This window comes from Morone saxatilis, unplaced genomic scaffold, assembly GCF_004916995.1.
Source record: "Morone saxatilis isolate NCDOM2014 unplaced genomic scaffold, NCSU_SB_2.0 Contig19, whole genome shotgun sequence".
NCBI classification, from domain to species: Eukaryota; Metazoa; Chordata; class Actinopteri; family Moronidae; genus Morone; species Morone saxatilis.
Window position 1 is genome coordinate 1,050,303 of NW_023339751.1, and position 18,510 is coordinate 1,068,812.

The 18,510-nt window shown below is 39.4% G+C and overlaps 1 protein-coding gene across 1 annotated transcript in view; it reads right to left on the reverse strand.

Moving 5' to 3' along the window:
- b3gat2 (beta-1,3-glucuronyltransferase 2 (glucuronosyltransferase S)) overlaps positions 1-18,510 on the reverse strand; it is a gene marked incomplete in the record, with an annotated part of 50,263 nt that overhangs the window by 22,699 nt on the left and 9,054 nt on the right. Inside the window, 1 exon segment of the mRNA XM_035663016.1 lies at positions 4,028-4,172. Within this exon segment, the coding sequence (XP_035518909.1) occupies positions 4,028-4,172 (145 nt within the window).

Here is an 18,510-nt window from a genome sequence, read left to right on the forward strand (position 1 = left end):
GTTTTAAGTCCCTGGGTAAGTAGACAAATATACCAGGTTTATTAACACCTGATAAAATAAAGACACAGTGTAATTGACAGTTTTCATCAGTGATTAGAGAACTAAAAAGATAAGAACAAACAGACTAATCAGCCACAAAATCAAATCGCTGAATTAAAACCCAAGTGTTTAATTACCTAAATTGCAATCATTGAAAGGTTGGTATTGCTGGTTTAAAGCTTTTCCACTGGGTAAATATTTGTAAAACAGAGAAACATAAAGGGTGGCCAATAGCACTGATTTATGAAAAGAAATTGTCATACAAGGGTTTCTGCCCGACTATCAACAAAATTAAGTAATACTGTTTAAATGCAAGACTAGTAAGTAGCTCAATAAGCAGCATCTTTGCATTATCAGTATGTTAGGTCTTTGCCACTGAGTTAGCTAACAAGTTAAATATTTCTGTACTAATTCATGTACAAATCCAATGGAAAAATTAGGCAAGAAGTGGCACACAAAACAAGACATACCATGAATTAGAAATGTAATATAGTGCGCCTCAGTAACGCATACATGTCCGAATCTCAGGTAAACAGTATCTTCTCTGCTTGCCTCACAAGAAGATCTTGGTAACTGTACACATCACCAATGGCGACAAATGTAGCCTCAGAATGTGTAGATGACATTAAAAGAAAGTTCACAAAAAACTAAATAGATTAAAGTCAGGAGCCAAAAACCAACACCGGACAGAAGAACAGCTCCAAGCCATAGATCAGTTCCTGCCTGAGTGCTTTGAAGAATACTGCAGGGAAGTGAGGCCAGAAACACTATCTGTGTGTGTTGAAAAGACTGGTGTCTGGCTGAGAGAAGCAGCGTACGTGATCGTACCTTCCTCCCTATCATAGATGCTCCACACACATCTGGCGCTTCATTCCTTTCCAACACTGTCATGTTTTGGAAATATTTTTTTTGGGATGCAGCAAAGATAATGGAAACAGTGAGGACCCGGAGAGACCTCAGGTTTCCAAAATGATCTTGGCTGTTGTGCTCATCGTGCCCTTATTTTAAATGGTGAAAATAAATCAGAAAACCAGATATTGCCCAATTGTTCATAAAAAATAACAGGTAGGCTAGTGCTACTAACACCAGAATCAATAATATGCTCACTTATTTAAGGAACAAACAAACTGACAAATAAATCTAAAATAAAATTAAGTAAACAATGGTAAAAAGGTAAGGTCTTCAGCTTGGATTTGAAAGTAGTCAACAAGTCTTCTTTTTCTGTCAATCTATTCCACATTTGAGCAGCATAAAAGCAGCTTCACCACATTAGTTTTGACTCTGTGAACAGTCAGGAATCCAGAAGCTGCCAACCTGAGGTGTCTGCGGGGTTCCTACTGGGTCAGGAGATCTGATAAGTATCCTAAACCGTTTGGGGATTTATGGACAAGCAGTAGAAGAAAAACTGGCAGCCGATATAGTGATCTGAGAACTGGAGTTACATGCTGAGCTTTTTGACCTTGGGCAACCTTGGCAGCAGCATTCTGGTCAGCTTCAGCTGTCTGATTGTGTTTGGACAGACCTGGTGAAGGGTGCACTGCAGTACTTCAACCTTAGAGATTAATTGCATGTACGAGTTTTCTCCAGATCCATATGGTTGACATTAAGTCTCTGATCCTGACTACTAATTTACGTCTTATTTCAGGATAACCGCTGAGGTTTCTGGCTTGACTTTTCTGTTCAAGACAGACTATCAAGAGCATTTGGAGCAATGCAGAATCAAAGTCAAATAAAAAACTTTGGTTCAACAAGTTTTTTATGTTTCTATGGTTGTGATATTCTGGGCTATCAATAACTTGACTGGCTAGGTTGGCAGAAGTATATTTCTTGTAAAGGTCTGTATGGAATCATTTTGGATGTGGTTTTACAGAGAAAAGTTTGGCCAGACTTAGAAATGTGGCTCTAACTACTGTGCACCTCTGGCTCACCTTATCAGTTGGTTGGTCAATTACTTTGCTTCAGACTGAAATAAATATCTAAATTGATGTCATAAAATTTGATACAGAGATGATAATTTTACTTTCAACATTGTAAACCAGAAGTGTATGCTAGAAGGATACCTAAAGTGTCATATTTTTAAAGTAGAGGCCCACTGACCAAGCTGAAGAAGTTGGGAGTGAGAAAGTGATAGGATACCCCAGGAGGGTCTTTGGCTACATTACTTAACCTGCTGCAACCCAAGACCTGGACATCACCTGCTAAACATCAGCATGTTAGCATTGTCATTGTTAGACGTTAGCATTTAGCTCAAATGACAACTGTGCCTATAGAATGATAGATAGATAGATAGATAGATAGATAGATAGATAGATAGGATAGATAGATAAATAGATAGATAGATAGATAGATAGATAGATAGTAGATAGATAGATAGATACTTTATTTATCCCGGACGGGAAATTCAGTTATCCAGTAGCATACAAAATACAAAAACATACATTTAAATGGTACATTAAACATACATTAAACTAAAATTAAAAACCCTAACCTTAAGAATAGAATTAAAAATAAAATAAAAGATAAAATATAAAGTATAAGTATATATATAATATATAAAATTAACAGTAGCTACAGTAAACAGTGCAAACAGTAAACAGTGCAAATGAAGTGGAGTGCAAATGGAAGTAAAACAGGTAGGTAGGCAAATACAGGTAGAAATTGTCCATTGTCTATTGTCTGTTGTCCTCCCTGCCTTTACTGATAGCTGTTGTACAGTCTGATGGCCAGGGGGACGAAAAAGTTTTGTGTGACACTTCATGAACCAGCTGTTTTTGTGCTCAAACCTAAACCTTAAATACAGGGGTGTAATATTAGAAAACAGTTGTTACATCTCAACTAATAAGCAGCATTCTCTATAAACTATCTTTAGGCAAATAAAGTCTTACAACCATTTTTAATACGGCTGCAGCTGCAACTATTTTCATCATCGATTCGTCTGCCAATTATTTTCTAGATTGAAGTGTAGCAGCGTTCAGTTTGGCTAGCTCACTCCCTCATAGCAAATAATGCATCCGAGACCTGCAAAAGAGACAGACTTTAGGGGGTGTGGCCTCGATACCGACCGCAGTGACTGACAGACCGGCCACAGCAGTGTAGCGGGAACAGTGGGCTGGTAGCCAGAGCTAACTGAGCTAACAGAGCTAACGGGGCTAATGAGCAGCTGCTGTCAGAATCTCCATGTTGCTGGAAAGAAAGTTTACAGTCACTAGAAGCACATTCATGGCCGTTTGTAGGTTTCTGTGTTGTAGCTAAGTTAGTAGCTCAGAGAGGCTAACTGTCCAATGTGTGTCTGTGTGGAATGAAGGTAAACATTGCAGTCCGTGGGAGTTTCTACTGCACCAGAATATAAAAATAACAACAACGAGCATAAACTCCTGTAAATGATGCGTCTCGATCAGTATACATGCAAAATGAACTCAAAAACCAAGTTTTAGGGTGGAGTACCTCTTCCATTAAACATTTGTCAGATAATAGTGAAAAATGTCCGTCCCAGTTTCTAAATCCAAGCTGCTGTCTTTAAATGTCTTGTTTTGTAGAAACAAATCTCAGTTTAAGAAGCTGAAAACAGCTTTTTCTGCCATTGTTGCATGGAAATTATGTTAACAATTAATTGATTAAAATAGTAATAGTAATAATAGGGATTTTGAGAATTTTTGTGTTGATCGACTGATGGGTCGACTAATCGTTGCAGCTCTAACTGATGAATAATCCTGCTGTGTTAGATTCAGCACAGAGTAACAAAGAAACAGAGAGTATCATGTGACCAAGATCATATACTGGTAAAAGGTCAGGGTATGACAATCAAATGATGAAGGGAATGCGTTTTTAATGGCAGTCTACCTAGACCATGGATCAACAACATAAGCTGGAAAATAGTTTGATTTGTGAAAGGTCAGAGGGAAACCAAATCCATTAGGAATTGACCTCTGGAGTCATCTCGGTGGAAAACATTCACATAAATGATCAGCTTATTAGAATTTCTCCTTACCTGCCATATCGGTGGCGAAGGGTCGGTCCGGTCTCCAGCCGGTGTACCAGCCCACAACTTTACCCCCGGACACCAGGGGCCGCTCATACGCTCTCCCTCCTACGAACCCCACAGGCCAAACGGAGACACCTCGAGTACTACGCATCTGCAAAGAAGGAAAAAATATATTCACTCAAGCTGAACACATCAGTTTTAAACACTTCAAGATGGTTGATGGACCCAAAAGAGACAGAAAGCTGTCCTCTGACAATGTTGGAGGAATTCATTTCAGGTTTTCATCAGGATTAAAAGTCCAGCAGACTGGGGAATATAGTATACCATGATGATGAACTGAAAACTGACAAAAGCCATTTGACAGGAGAGTTATTTGAACGCAGCAGGAGGCAGATCTGCTCCAATATTCTCCTCTGGGGCTTAAAAGTACGTTTTGATGTAACAGCGACACCACTGAAGGCCGGTGTAAGTAGAACATGTTCTCAGGGTCCTGCGTTTACAGATGATGTAACACGTTAACACATTATGATGTGGGCTGTGCTGCCCAATTTGTACATGGGCATCTCTCACACATTCTTTACTCAAGCAGAAGTACAGATAAAAAAAGACTCCAGTGAAAGTAGAAGTACTGATTCTTTACTCAAGTAAAAGTAAGTATAAGTGAGTATAAAAGTACTCTCATTACTACTGTCTGTTTCAAAGCTGACTGAGACCTCAAAAACCCTTTTATGTCTGTTTCGTGTCACGTCTGTCATGTCTGATATGTACCAGTGTTTTTTTTAATTCAGAATGTTATCAAGACTTTTTAAAAAGAGCTTTTATCGTCTTCTGGATGCAGTCTGATGAGGTATATGAGTATGTAAGTATGGTGACTTATATGTACATCACATCTATAGGCATATACAGTTGTAAGCAAATGTTCGGCCACCACTTCCCTTGACAAATTACACATTTTGGTGATTTTTTTAAAATTAAAAATATGTAAACACAGACTCTTGAGGGTGTTGAACATAAAACACAATATTTTCAACAAACATTCATGCATTGTAATGTTTTATTTCATAAATTGAAAAGCTTTTGCACCCTTCACTGCCTCTACTTCTTCCCTCCACCCCATACAATGTTTCGTGTGCCACTGGATGCAACACAACCACAAAACATTACAACAATATTGTGTTTTATGTTACATACCCTCAAGAGGGACATGTCGGGAACAAGAAAACACTGAATTTGTCAAAAAAGAAGACTATTTAGTCTGTATGATTCTTAAAAATTATAAAAAAAAACAAATGATACAGACAGGGAATTGTATAAAAGGTTAATAATCTGCTCAAAAAACATACAAATCTACACAAGCTTCCTGCAGTTCACAGTTTGGGTTCATTGAACAGTTCTAAATATAATATGAAATATCCAAAAATATATAAAATATGACACTTGATGAGATGAATGATAGAAAAGGGTTCCTTTAAGGAAAAAGATGGAACCACTGCACTACTGCGACAAGCACAGTTTCCAGATTACTTAGCTAACATTCACAAAAGTAGGGCCAAGATTTCGTGATGTTTTTAACGTTACCCTACAATAAAGTAATGTACCATAACACATTGTTTATTTCTGAGCTGATTATGGAGTTTAAACTACTAGTGAGCCATCTCGTTTTTTCTGTTGAACACCGATGTGTACCGATCGGACAGATGTACTGCGGCGCGAACACATAGCATCCGTACACTTTCTGATACAGCCAATCATAATGTGTTAAGGCATCTGTAAACACAGGACTTTTCTTGTCAATCACAACACAAGTTCTGCAAAAGCAAACCGGACATGACGTCTGAGTCTGCGGCCTGTTCTGAGTGGAGTCGAAACCTCCCTCAGAAAGTCAGTGAATGTGCCGCTGACGTCGACTCTGAGATGAATTACGTGTGCGTCAGTTTGCATGAGTGATTAGAGATATTTAATTTTGTCTGAAATGTGGGTGAGAGCCGCACGCAGGGACTCTGTGGCTAACTGAATCGAGGACTAAATGAAACTGTGTTGCACGGAGCTGCCTTCCATTTTCACAGTGAATGAATTTGCACACAGCCAGAAGCAGTGCGACGAGAAATGAGACAGCGAGAGAGAGCGAGATAAAAGACAGGAGGAAGGGTGGGTGGGTAAGGAGAACGCGGGAGGGAAGGGTTGACTGTGTGAGGACGGCTGAGTTTTTGTGTTGGAGTATGAGACATCTGTATCTTGGAGGTGTGTGTGTGTGTGTGTGTGTGTGTGTGTGTGTGAGATTCTATTTTCCAACCCCGGCCACCCTGAAGCCCGTTCATTCAGACACTGCTCCTCATCGCTCACCCAGACAGCCTCCAGCCAGTCGCTCATGACAAAACAACAGAACACAACCAAATCAGTAAGCAGCACTGCATTACTGCGCCCAGACATCACACCGAGTTCCAGCTTTTAAAGCCACCGGAAACCAAGTGCAGGTATCGCACAATATATAGACAGGATTTACAGTTCTGTTGCAAAGCATCCAAGCAGTCATGGAGGGAGAGAGCTGGAGTGTGTAACATGGTCTGTAGAAAAATGAAAACCCATATCTCTACTAAAATGTATTTATAGGTGAATCATTACCACGTGAAAAAGCACGACTCAGTGACACCATTTTTTAGCTCACAATCACATTTTTACTTGCTAACAGAGATTCAGGACACAGATGAGAAGATGGGAGAAAATCCAACAAGGGTGAGACAAAAAGATAGGGATCAAAAACTGTGACTAAACGAGACACTATAGAAATCAAAATTGCTGGAACGCTAGACACAGAGGTACTGAGACGAACCGGCACAGAGCAAAGAGGACTTTAAATACCCTGGTGACGAGGAAACTAATGAGACACAGGTGGAACCAATCAGGGCGGGGCAAACCATCAAAACCCGGTGGGAAAGTTAAGTGGTAAAAGACCGTAAACTCTAAATAGGTTACAGTAAAACACTGTTTATGTAAACAGAGTTTTAAGGGAATTAAACTGCCATAAATAATATAGTATATAATAAAGTCGTTTTTTTTTATTTTACAGAAAAAATTGCACAAAAAACTGTCCTCATATCTCAGGGCAAAAACTTGGAATTAAACTCCAACTTTAACCATCAAATCAACAGTACTAATGTCCCTATTTTTTTACCGTAATACAAAGGTTTTACTGTATTTATTACCGTAAAAAAAATAACATAAAAATAATCAAAAATGTTACAAAAACAGTACAGAACTTACAAACACATAAAAAACAACAGGACCCGTACAGTACATATACAGTATAAACATTAACCCAGGTACAGAGCTGCTTTACATGGTGAGTGACATCTCAAGAGGATATTTATATATACACATGTCAATGAAGGGTTGCCAAGTTTTATGGAATTACTCAAAGGTACCTCAGGAGTTTTTCCAGTTTAAGGTGTTGCGTAACAGCATGGTGGAGGTTGTATCGGTTTCCAGTTGTCGGATAACATACACGCCGATACCGCGATGTCTGTGAAAGGCTAATATATTCCCTACCTTAGAAAAAGCGTTTCCATCTACCATTAAGCAAAAAGCAAAAACCACCTCAAGCAAGCAACTTTTGCTGTTTCCATCATCCTTTTCTAAAGCGACACACAGTGACAGCCCAGTGAGTGTCCGGTCAGGTGGAGAAAAGGTTCATGTTGATGTATTAGTGATGGGGAGAACTGTCAATCTGACATTGACAGCCCAATTAAAGGATGTCTGCCTCGAGCAAAGTGTGTATGGAACCTTGCCAGAGCTCAATGACAGAACTGTAGAGTTGCAAGGCAAGAACATGTAAAACACTTTATATGAACATGCTGCTTGAAGTCACCACTGACTGTAGCTTCTAGTAGATAAATTAACTACAGTGGATAAAATGTGAGGCGGAAGTGAATAAAAGAGACTGACTGAAACTTGAGCCAAATCTCCAACACCTGAGACAATTACTACATCAGCATCATGTTGATTTGGTTCCTCCTGTTGTTTCACATTGTGAATTTGATGTCTGATGAAGGTCCATGACTGAAAGCTCGTTTCTCTAATAAACTCTGACAGCGAGCAGGATTACTACCCCTGTTTTCTCTCCACATGATTTAATTTTCCTGCACACCTGTCCACCAGATGAGCTTTAAAGGACCAGTGTGCAACAACTGAAACTATCTAGAGCCAGTGTTTGGTTTTTCAGTTCTGGGCTACTGTAGAAACATGATTATATGCTAATAAAAACATACTTATGAATACTATATTACATTTCTGACAATAGATCCTCCTCAATGTTGGACTGGACACTGGACACTGGAGCTTTAAATGAAACAAATTAACTGTTCTGTTGTTCAGTTTAAAATATTTGTGGGTCAGTGAGGATTTTATTTATTATATTTCTTTAATTCTGTTAATACAGCAAAACTACGCTCTAAAAAATGTCTGTAGATTTTATTTTGAAAAGACCGTAAAGTCTAGATAGGTTAAATACGGTTAATCACTGTCATATCAATGGCAAACCTTTATTTATAGAGCATTCATATGGTATTTTCATGTAGCAAAATAGTTTCTTTTGATGGTAAAAACTTGTATTTATACGGTACAATATGTTTTGTTAACTTTGTTGACCATCAAACAGCAGTATTACTGTACAGGCTGTAGAAAAGAAGGATTTCTTCAACAAACTTAATTAGTATTAATCAAGTCACACTTGATTTTGTAGTGAAGTCTGACATTGTGTCTCTGCTTCCTCCCACTGTACAAAAATGAAACCAAAGTATCCTGGACACCGATATCGAAGTCGCCCGGCTGAACTTATCAGCGAAACAAACACTTCAACAAGCATCAGTGTGATAAGAACAACCTAAAATGACCAATGATTTTTCAGTTTGTCCCATCTGCTAACACGGAGGCACAGCCTTAATGACCTACACTGCAGTCTGTCTGTCGCCACCAGGGGGCGATCCAGATGTTTTGGCTTCAGTTTTGAAGAGCTGTCATGTCGTCCATCTTTATATATGTTGGTGGTCTGTGTGCAGTCACAACCCTGGTCACTGTGATCCTGTGCACTAGCTGTAGAAATGTTGGTAGGTATGTGGCTGTATGCTGATCGGCTAACCACAACCCGGCTCCGTAGTAAACGCTGACAAGGTAGAGGCTGATATTAAGATTTTCATCTCACTCTTGAGACTGAAGGATTTCCCAAAATGTTTAAATATCCAGTTGTTTTTGTAAATTCGAGATCTGTGAATAGGCTATAAAAAACATTGCCTCCTGTGTACCGGAGGCAAAGAGCTACTCAGAGGAAAACTAGCAAATGAGAAAGCTTTCATGAGCCGACTGAATCCCTGTTGTGTTAAAACAGTGAGATAAAGAACAGGAAATTGACTTTTATTTATATCAAACTGTCAGAGATGATAACTGTAACTATTAATGTTCTAAATAAATAACATGACAAGCACTCACTTTATCTCTTCCTTCCCTTTTATTTCTCTTCTTCTCTCCATCTCTTTGCTCTCTCTCCTTCCAGGGGCCCCCGGAGTGACGTCAGCAGCTTTGAAGCCTGTTAATACTGTGGCCCCCTTGAGTTTTGCCTGCGACTCTAAAACCTTTCCCCCTATAGTTTCCCTTTTGCTGCTGTCTGCCTCTCTCTCTCTCTCAGGTCATTTTTCAAAGACTCCGGCTCCTCCGCTTTGTAAAAGAGAATGAGAGAAAGAGGAAGAAAGGGAGGCTGACGCTGCGTGTTGGTCGTTCCCAGATCATTCCTGGAATACGATCGTTATTTTGGCTTAGTGGTTAAGTCCTAGTTTGACTGTTAATGATCCCCTGGTTTTTAATGCTGCGCCTCAGAGCTTAGTATAGTTTCACACATTGTTAGACAGTTGGAATGGAAACAGGGTGCATGCAAACATATTCACCGGCTGGACTTACAGGGGGCCTAACTCTGCAACACTTGATGATGGCTGAAAGAGCCAGAAACAATTTAAAGCTCCATTGATTAGCCTCATGGAGGAAGAACTTCACAAGAAGCTAATAATCACACACTCCCTCCGAGTGTCTTGGGGCGACCGAAAGTTGGACCAACATACACACACACATATAAAAAATGCCAAATTCATATCAATAATCATAAATAGAAACAATAATCCTGGGGACCCTGCTGACCCACACAGGAGGTCCCAGTTGGTTCCCACACTGCCAGCCTGACCCCTGACCTGGTAATGTCTTTGAAGTAAAGTACGTACGTTTTATTCATTAAATCAGCAACAAGAAACTTTCACTTTGTGTGGATTCTGGTGGCCCCTGTGGACAAAAGTGGTCGTTTCATTGATTTCAAGAGGAATCCGACCGATTATAGAAACACAAATCTTCTCGCTGATGGTGACGTGTATTTATGTTCATATAGAGAGCTCCTTAAAAACCCCTTGTAGTATGACTTCTCCTGCACACTTGGAACACAAGAATGTGGCGAGGGGGGTTGTAATCTGCAACTATATGTCACTAAATCAATTAAAACTAGATACAGTTACAGTTACAGTCATAAAAGAAGGAATAATTATTTATTTTTTGCCTCAAATTGATTAAAAACCAGTCATTTTTACATTCCCTGCTGTTTTTTTCAGTCTTAAAATCAGAAGCAAAGACCACTGACAGCTCGGTGAGTTAATTCGACCAATCAGATGCAGAAAGGGTTCATGTCGATGTCTCAGTGAAGTAGGAAGATGTCCATAATCTATTGTATAGCCCAGTTAAAATGACACCTGTCTCAACCAAATGCCTGTGGAGCTTTTCCAGACTGCATTAAGTGAGTGAGATGAAAGCTGTGGGCTGACAGTGCCAGTGACAGTCAATAACACATTACACTGCTTAGCCTACTTGTTGTTTTTATAGCTTTCATTTGTCCATTATAACTGGACTGTGGCCAGGCTGCATAGTTATCTGTGTATAAAGAGAGTCTGTGTACGGTGGCAGTGTCATTAGACTTGAATCTTTCTCTTTACGGGGTCTGACAATCAAACTCACATCAAGATGACAAGTTAATCTTTGCCCCAGCGTACGGAGCGAGCATGTGACAGTAATGATCAGGGTGTCCAAGTCCAACATCTGTTTAATCAAACACAGTCTAATATGATATTATAAAATAAAGTTATATTACATCAGCTCTGCAGAGCATTTTCATCTGATATCAGAAAGATACTGTAGTAGCAGCTCACTGCAGATGTTGCATCAATTTTCACTTTCAACATCGGTGCAGGCCATCTTATCAACAACAGCTCAATGTCAAAATGTTTGCTGGGAGCCAGACAGAGCCGCGGGGTGACAGCGCTTCAACAGATGGTACATTATTCTGCTCGGTGGCGACTGCTTTGGCACATGCTGGTTTTCGTGCCACCATCTGCAGATTACTGCTGGCACAGGAAAAGTTTGCGACGCAAACTTCTAGTTACACCTGCACTTAGGTTGGCTGAGCATACACTACATGCTGTTACACAGCAATGCCCTGTTGGCAGGTACAATGACAAATAAATCAAATAATACGACAAGAGCAGACACAAGGAAAATAGCAAACAGAGCGGGGGCTCGATTAAAGCAGCTACAGACAAGTTTTGGAGGAATTTAAAGATCCCCTGCAGTCACATACAAATGATCTGCTTGGAACATTAATGTGTGTCTGATTGCTGGTTCTGCTAGTTGCTCATTAGCATGCACATTAGTAACATATTGGCTTATTAATTACCATATTCTACAACTACAGGCCATTAACTAAGAGTTTTCCCTCAATAATGTCCTGCTTATTATATATAGATACTGTGTAAAGAAACTTTTTTTAAAAACTAGCAGCTGTGGTTGCCAGAACTTTACTGTAATAAATACAGTACAACTGTTCTACTATTACAGGAGGATTTACAGCGTTTTATTCCATATTTTACAGGTTTTTCACTGTAAATCGACATTTCTTACAGTGTCGAGAAGTTGTTGAACATGAACATGAAATACCATGCTTTGCTCAGTTTGGGTCAAATTCACAAGACTTTGAACAATTAAACTTGTTTTCAACTCGAATTAAAATGACCTCCTGAGCCACAGCTGTCTTTGACTTCTCTTTGGAATGGGGAACATATTCTGAGTTAGACGTCATTTGGAGTTATTTGGACACTATTAACACTTGTAATTGTGTGTTTTGTTACATTAGACCACATTTAGTGTTATAGAGTGTTATGAAGGGACAATGACGAATGGCCTAAATGGTAGAGAGGCGAGCTTGTGACCTGAAGGTTGTTGGTTAATCCCCGGACCTTCAGGATGCTACTATTAATAATCAGCAATTAGGAGGGGAAACTCTTAGTTAATGGCCTAATAGTTGAAGAAGGCATTAATAAGTGCTTTATAATGAGCATTATAGAGGGAGGGGGACTTTTTACGTGAATATGCAGATTATTTAAGCAGTCTTTCCTAAATCAAGTGAGGTATGAGGTTCATGAAGCGTCAACAACTTCAGTATGGGGTGAAGTTCAGTCTATCAAAGATTCAGAAACACATAAAAGATAGAAAGTTTCAGACAAGGGCTTTTAATATAAATGAATACCAACGGTTATTACATCTGCATGCAGTGACGGGGATTGTAATTATCTCCTGTAGTGAAGACGCAGCAATTCTACAAATGACACACAGACTGCTTCAACAATCCTTCATCTTAGAGAAAATCTGCTTTCATAAGCCAAGTCAAGTTCCAGGTTGCCTATAAAATGTTAAATGTACATTTATCATTGAGCCAGACGGCAAGATATTTATATTCTGTGACCCTGCCACAGTAGATATATTCAAATGATTATAATGTACGTCTCTGGATCTTCAGAACAGCAGGAATTTTCTTTAACTTGCATGAGGCACCAGTTTAAAGTTAATATGAGTTCATTGCATTGCATTAAAGGTTTTAATTTAGCCATGGATAATTTAATAGATTCAGCCACACAGTACAGAATAATATTAAGGCTCAGTCGGACCAGGAAGTGGAAACAGTGAAGTTTAGCTAACTGTCGGGATCAGGTTAATTGGCCGAGTACAGTATGTGTGCACATGGAAGGAATCTGACAAGTATAATACACAGTTAAAATAGAACTTTTATGTACATACAAGTAAGTGAAAATATACACAAATCCGGCAATCGGTTTTCGTGTTCGGCCTTGTAGCGACGTCGTCATTACTGCGGTGCCAAATTGTAGTGACTCTGTGACTGCAGCTGCCTCCTGAGAGTATGCAAGGCCCCCAGTAACTGATGAAGGTACATTACATGGATGGTGATCTTAGCATTATTCAAAATGTACATATTCATTATGACAATAACCATAAATAGAGAAATAACTGACCACAACGCTACTGTACCAGCTGGCATTATCAGCCATTAATTAGGTGTTTGGGAACAACAAAGATGAAATAAAATGATGATATAATGATGATATTTTGTACATTAGTAATGGAAGTATTTTCAAAATATTGCTCTTTCTTGTAGTACTTAAACGTTGAAGTGGCCCTCACACACAAAAAGTTTACAAAAAGTAAATTAGTGGACCTATTGTCATCACTAATTTATTGATTCAGGATAAAACTAATGCTGCAAACATTATTTTGATGAGTTGTGTTGACACAACGTAGAAAAACTATTTGGAGCAAGTTTTTATAAGTAAACTTGTTGTTTATGCTACCAGTTATTAAGTAAGTGGTAATTAAAAATATCTTTGATTGTAGAGTAAAAGCTAATTCTAACCCTAACCCTAACTCAGTCTAGTACATTTGTTGAACATAATTTCATTAGAAGTTGCCGTAACTCAGAAAGACTGATGCAAACTGTTGCATTATTTGAGTTTGAGACTCTTGCAGAAGGTCCACATTTTCCAAATTCTGGGAACTACCCCAGACATAATGAAAAGTTACACACACGTAATATTCTCTGTAATGACTGGTGTATAATTGTATGACCCCCCTCATCAGAAGTGAAAGGTTAAACATTGGTGTGATCGGCAGCAGCAAAATGTCTGATCTTATCTCCGAATTAGAGATAAACAGCAATCAGATTTCATATAACGAGGTAAAGATTTATTGCCATCCAGTATTTAGCTGCTCTTTTGAGGAAGTGCGAGTAGTATCCTGACTTGGCAGCTGTGACTGCAGCTGTGTGTTCATTCCTTTAACGCCTAAATGCTAACCAGCGAGTTGGTTTCCTCTGTGTCTGGCTGTTGCCCAGGTTTTATTTACTGCCAATTCAAGAGTGAACTAAATCTTTTATTCATTGATTTTACTATCATCTCATGTTTTGTTTTTGTTTTTTACTGCAAACAAAAACAGTTACTCCCACTTTAAGTCCTCATTGTTAGGAGAGTTTATACCTTTATCTGAGGGGGAAAAAAATCTTTGGAGAATATGGAGTCAAAGAAAAAAATCGACACAACCTTGGATGTAATCCTCTGCACAGAACGGCTGCTATTTTGGGAAGTGTGTGTGTTTGTGTGCGTGTGTATGTGTGTGTGCTTTGTAATGCTTATTTTTCACTGGAAGTTGAGTAGAAAATCCATATTTTTAAAGCAACATACAAAACAGTGGGAAGGAGAGCACACACCCCATCCTTTTAGGCCGGGATGCAGCTCTTTGAAATCAATACAGCATCATATTCATCACAGCAAAGAGCAGAACAATGATAGAGTTGTCTAAACGGAGAGATTTAAAATGAAGAGCTCAAATATAAGAGCAAAGAATGTGCAAAAAGTAAAGTGTTTACTGAAATCCACACAGAAGGACTGAGGTCTCAGGGAAGCGATGAGTCCTTCCTACAGACCACAGTAATCCAGTTCATATCTGAGAACACAAACAACTTTCTGAGAAAGCCAGAAACCCCAGACCTCACCCTTATGATCAGGTTTGTCATCAGGAACTAACTCTGCAGCTCCCCCACAGGGACTCCACTGGGGAAGGGAAAATAGAAAAGGTTGCTGTGCGAGCTCACAGTGGGATTTTCTGGAGATAATGTGTTTTTTTTTCCCTCTCCAGGCTCCACAACAGTACATCTCTCCTCGGGGTGTAAAAACTCGACCAATGTGGGTGGAGGTGCACACAAATCCAAAGAGATCAGTCTAAGTTCGTTGGTTCCTGGTGCAAGAGTATTTCCTTAGACATCAATACAATACATGTTAATCACTGACTGGGGATCCCCAAATAGGAGATTTGAGTATTCAGTTGTATAGAGTTCTCTCAGGGCAGTGATAAGGTGCACGTCAGCAGCAGGCACTTCAACTGTGTCAAGCCTCAAAATGTGGTATTTTAACTGTAATAATCGACTATATCCATATTCTGTCAGTGAAGTACCACTTTATTTTATTGCCTTACACAAGGAAATTTTCGCCAATAATTCCTTATTCTGGATTCGTGCTGTATCGTATCAACATATCTACTGTGAAAAAGGTCTAAAAACCCATTGAAGTACCGGTGTGTAGCATTTAGTTGCATCAGTTGACGACTGAATTTGAATACAGACTTCCAAGCGTGTAGGAGAAACTATGGTGGTCCCTATATGGAGCCAGTGTTTTGTGCAAACACCGCCAGAAGATAGATGTTAATAGAGAGTTGGCAGCAATAGGACTAATGAAATCACAGTATGTAGAAACAGACTGACAATATGTTGTTTGGGTTTTGGATACGGGTGGTGATTCCATGGAAACATAATTTTGTTCTTCTCTCTCTCCTTTTAAGACCTGACGAGAGAAACTCTCTGCCCTCACTCTCTCACTCATGTTGCTCCTCTGATAAATCTAAAGGCCTTTGCCCTGTGCTGTACATCAGGCGCTTGTACAGTTGGAGCCACTGTCACCCGCTACAAAAGCTTCTGTCTCATTATCAATATGGATATCTTCGCCGGAGGGCAGACGCCGCACTGACATAACAAAGAATTCATCTTTGCCACACATGAAAAATAATTTCAGATGCAGCTGGGTGCATGACAACCTCTACGTCCTGACAAATTACAGCACCAGCAGCTCCGCCGGTGAACGCGTGCTATTTACAAGTAAACAAAAGAAAAGCCGGGGGTGAAAAATACAGTGCTGAGAGGAATCACATTTCATCTGACTCGCAGCCAGGACACTCTGTCTGGGAGCGCTGAGGCTCAGTCGGGTAATCAACTCTGACTCCCTCCCCTGCAAACAAATAGGTGAGAAGTGAATTGTGTGTACACACAAAGAGACTCTTAATGATGAAGTATATGAAATCCATTATGGATGTTCTCGTTTCCTGCCTCCTGCCCTGGAGAAAGAGCCGTCATTGTGTTGTTTGCGCACCGGGACTCGTGTTCGGGTGGCTGGGCAGGGTGTGATTTTAATCAAGCGTATTTTTATCTGTGTGTTATTAATATGCATGGCAGAGGCAATCGGCGGGAGGGAGGGAAGAAATGAGCTGGGAGAAAATGAATGAATCAAATTAGAGAGGCTGGGGACGAGCTATGAAACTGTGATGCAATGGTGCATGATATGTGTGCAGGTTGAATGCTTTATGGGTTTATGTGGAAATAAAATGAAAGCGATGAAGGTGCATGCTTATTGAGTGTGTTCACGTGCGTGTGGTTGTGTGATTTCTGTGAGAAGATCCACAAACCTGCACATATACGGTAATAACAGGGGAACTAGCTGTCTCTGTGCGTATACTCCACATGTATTTGCGTATATATACTGCACAGCAATGTCATTTTATGCACAAACCAAACTATTTATCAAAGATCCAGCAGTGATTTAGGCTCGAGATAGATTGTTCCTTTCACCTCTTAATAGTCATACATTACTGTTTCTTATTTTGAGTGATTGTATTATGTTGTGCATCAAACATGTTGACATGATGACAAGAACAACTTAAATCTTAGGTCTGTGTGTGCCTACAAAGCTGGAGTTAGGACATGCTAGCTTAGCTTAGCATAAGAACTGGCAGCAAGAGAAAAAGCTAGCCTGGCTCTGTCCAAAGTGACTTACCATCAGCATACAGGGCACACACACGGTGGATCTGTGTTGAATTGTGTAAAAACAGCTTTAGAGGTGTTATTCTAAGCAAGATACATCCTGACTTGAGCTGTTAAGTTGTATTGTCTTATACTAAGCGTTTGTACACAAAAACAGCCAGGGAATGTGTTTGATTAGCAAACTCGAACTTTGTTAGTTTTAAATTCATCTATTGAGTTCATGTTAATTCAATGATTTTATAATGTTGGTCAAACAAGAACAAATGATTTTGAATTGATTCTGACTTGTTGGCTTTTGTTCAACCACAATGTTACAATGTATGTAAGTTACACTCAACAGTTATTCTTTAAAGTTACTTAAATCATGGGAAGTAGTGATTAAATGGTTTTCTTTTAGGATTAAGCAAATTTTGTTGGGCCAATTTAATTTATTTGGGTTGGATCGACTTCATTTGTAATTTGACAACTGTAAAATTAGTGTATATGCTGGAGCTTACGGTACATTTATTAAGTTGACTGCAACAGCCTCCACTATTACAGACCTTGCTACAGCGTTTACTAGTAGCATTTCTGCTTCTCACACCAGACAGTAACTATTATACTAAATCATTAATAATTAAACTAAACAAAAGCAAAGTTGCCAAATACAGTCCCAAAGAGTTTTTTAGAGGTTGTGAGTGGGTGGTATGATCTCAGCAGAGATGTGACTAATGGCATATTGTTCATCTTCATCCGCTTATCCGGGGTCGGGTCGCAGGGGGGTAGCAGGTCCAGCAAAAAATTAAAAATGTATGGTATCGGCCGCCATATTGGTAATCTGTGAATTTTTCTGTCTGAAAAAACCTGTATCAGTCTGACTTTAGGTCTTATTGATTGAACGTTGTGCAAAGGGCTAAATTATCATACAAAGACAATAATGATTGTGTACTATCACACTGCACAGACATGAGAGAGATATTGTGATATATTCACGTCACCTCACCCAGAAAGAAAGCAAACAATTCCTTTCAAAGCTCCTTCTAATGTTGCACACATCCTAAATCAGCCGGAAATCAATATGTTGACATAGCTGTTGACGTAATTCACCACAATTCAACCACAAAGCTTCACCACTGCATCCATAATAGAAACACATGACAACACCACAGATACAGAGGTCCTAAAAGAAAGATCATCAGCTGCCCACAAAATCTTCACATTTTCAAGATATTATAGAACCTCCTCTGTGGACACAACAAGCTGTGAGTATATTAGAGAAACGGAGAACGAAGACATGCGTTTTGGCCTCTGGCACAAGCCCTGACGACAAAATGTCAGTAATTTAACCCAATAAAATACATTTAATGAATACTGTTACACACAATGGTGAATCAGGGCAAAAAGGGGGTTGATGAAGGAGTAGAGAGTATAGGGGGGAAACGGCAGTGGAAATAATCGGCAAGCTGGCACCTTTTTACGTTTACACTAGCCCTTAAAAGCC